Here is a 2,636-nt window from a genome sequence, read left to right on the forward strand (position 1 = left end):
TTTACCTAATAATACATGATATATGTTAAGAATAAGGAGACAAAAAAGGTAAGATGTATAATCTCACCTGATCTTAAATCTGCCCTTTATTAGCTTGTTTGATTTGGGGTAGGATTCTTAACTTCTCTACGCTTCTACCTGTAATGTTTAAATAAGGATAAAAAAGGTAGTAGTAATCCTCTCCCAGGTTTGTAACAAGGATTACATAATCAAATGCCTGAAAAACACTTAGAGCACAGTAAATTTTTTAAAATTTTATTGAAGAATTGTTGGTTTAAATTGTTTTAGTTAATATTTCATTAGTGTTACTATTAACATTAGTTTCCGAGATTCCATGTAATGGAGAAAATAGTACCCTGCAGAGGAAGCTATCATGCCATGTCCATGGAAATCAATCATTAAAAGTACATTAATTAACTATTATAAAGTTATTGGATTTTGTAAACACAATTTATTGATTCTATTTCAGTAACAACTGTATGTTTTCATAATCTTCCCATTACCAATGTCATGGTATACTTAATATCAACTATTATAAATAGCCTGATAATGAAATTCCATTCTCTGGCTCCCATTCCATTCCTGAATCTCAGCCCATTTCATCAAAGTCAGACAAATATATCTACTAGACTTACACATGAGATTCTCCCCTTTACAAAACTATCTTCATACTTACACTCATCTCATATTCTTAAACTCACATTTTTATATCCTTTTGCACTCATACTTGAATAATCTTCAGCAGATCAGAACTTTTATTTTTCTATATAAAAATTATATAAGAATTTATAGTACAGTAAAATATAGGCATTTGTTATTTATTAGATAGAGAAACTTACTAAACTCAAGGCAGGGCTAAAAAAGGGACTTTTTTTCAGGTAATGTGGTTAACATCAACATGAAATACATGGAGAATAGGCACAACGTGACAGAATTTGTTCTACTGGGACTCACAAAGAATCCAACAATGCAGAAAGTCATATTTGTTGTGTTTTTGATCGTCTACATCATCTCTATGGTAGGAAATGTGCTCACCGTGGTCACCATCACTACCAGCCCATTGTTGAAGTCCCCCATGTACTTTTTCCTGGCTCATCTCTCTTTTATTGATGCTTGCTATTCCTGTGTCAATACCCCTAAACTCATTGTAGATTCACTCCATGAAAAGAAAACCAGCCCTTTCAATGAATGCATGACCCAGATCTTTGGGGAACATTTATTTGCAGGTGCTGATGTCATTGTGCTTACTGCAATGGCCTATGACCGCTATGTGGCCATCTGTAAGCCATTGCATTATACAACTATCATGAATTGGCAGGTGTGTTGGCTATTAGTTGGAGTGTCATGGGTGGGAGGCTTTCTTCATGCAACCATACAGATCCTCTTCATCTTAAGATTGCCTTTCTGTGGTCCTAATATCATCGATCACTTTATGTGTGATCTGAATCCTTTGCTGGATCTTGCCTGCACTGATACACACACTCTAGGACTCTTTGTTGCTGCCAACAGTGGTTTTATCTGCCTGTTAATCTTCCTCCTCTTGATTGGCTCCTATACAGTCATTCTGCACTCTCTAGGGACCCAGAGATTAGAGGCAAGGCAAAAAGCCCTCTCTACCTGTGTCTCCCACATCACAGTGATCATCTTATTCTTTGTTCCCAGCATATTTGTGTACATGAGACCATCAGCTACTTTACCTGTTGATAAAGCAGTTGCTGTGTTCTACACAATGATAAGTCCCATGTTAAATCCCTTAATCTATACCCTGAGAAACTCTGAGATGAAAAATGCCATTAGGAAATTTTGTGGTAGGAAAGTGATTTCAAGTGATCAATAAAATATACATTGAGCGCAATATTCATGCAACTGATGAAAAGGTCAAAAGGAATTATTGGAAATCTCAGTAAAGAATACTTATGATAGGAGTTCTCATCATGGCTCAGTGGTTAATGAATCCAAATAGGAACAATGAGGCTGTGGGTTCGATCCTTGGCCTTGCTCAGTGGGTTAAGGATCTGGCGTTCCCTTGAGTTGTAGTGTAGGTCACAGACATGGCTTGGATATGGCATTGCTGTGGCTCTGGCATAGGCTGGAGGCTACATCTCCAATTAGACCCCTAACCTGGAAACCTCCATATGCTGCGGGAGTGAGCCTAGAAAAGGAAAAAAGGCAAAAAAAAAAAAAAAGGAAAATAAGAATACTTATGATATGAACAACAACAACAACAAAATTAACCACTACAAACCATAGATTCTAAAAAAAAGGAGGAGTTCCCATCGTGGCACAGTGGTTAACGAATCCGACTAGGAACCATGAGGTTGCGGGTTCAGTCCCTGCCCTTGCTCAGTGGGTTAACGATCCGGCATTGCCGTGAGCTGTGGTGTAGGTTGCAGACGCGGCTCGGATCCCACGTGGCTGTGGCCCTGGCGTAGGCCGGTGGCTACAGCTCTGATTCAACCCCTAGCCTGGGAACCTCCATATGCCGCGGGAGCGGCCCAAGAAATAGCAAAAAGACAAAAAAATAAAAAAAATAAATAAAATAAAAAAATTAAAAAAAAGGAGAGACAAAAAAGATATAAGAAATGAGAGAAGAACCTAGCCTGGGATGTCTCAGCAGATTTGAAAATTTCTGCTAA

The 2,636-nt window shown here is 38.1% G+C and overlaps 1 protein-coding gene across 1 annotated transcript; it reads left to right on the forward strand.

Annotated features, from left to right (window-relative positions):
• The first annotated feature begins 892 nt into the window (after window positions 1-892).
• LOC110258255 (olfactory receptor 4C13-like) lies at window positions 893-1,837 on the forward strand. The gene has a single exon (XM_021081440.2). The coding sequence runs from the start codon at window positions 899-901 to the stop codon at window positions 1,835-1,837; it is 939 nt and encodes a 312-aa protein (XP_020937099.1). The 5' UTR covers window positions 893-898.
• Window positions 1,838-2,636: the final 799 nt, after the last annotated feature.

Source organism: Sus scrofa, chromosome 1, assembly GCF_054392235.1.
Source record: "Sus scrofa isolate SSC_HxYL_T2T_F1_AM1 chromosome 1, Sscrofa_HxYL_maternal_Yorkshire_Landrace_v2.0, whole genome shotgun sequence".
In the NCBI taxonomy this organism is placed as follows: domain Eukaryota; kingdom Metazoa; phylum Chordata; class Mammalia; order Artiodactyla; family Suidae; genus Sus; species Sus scrofa.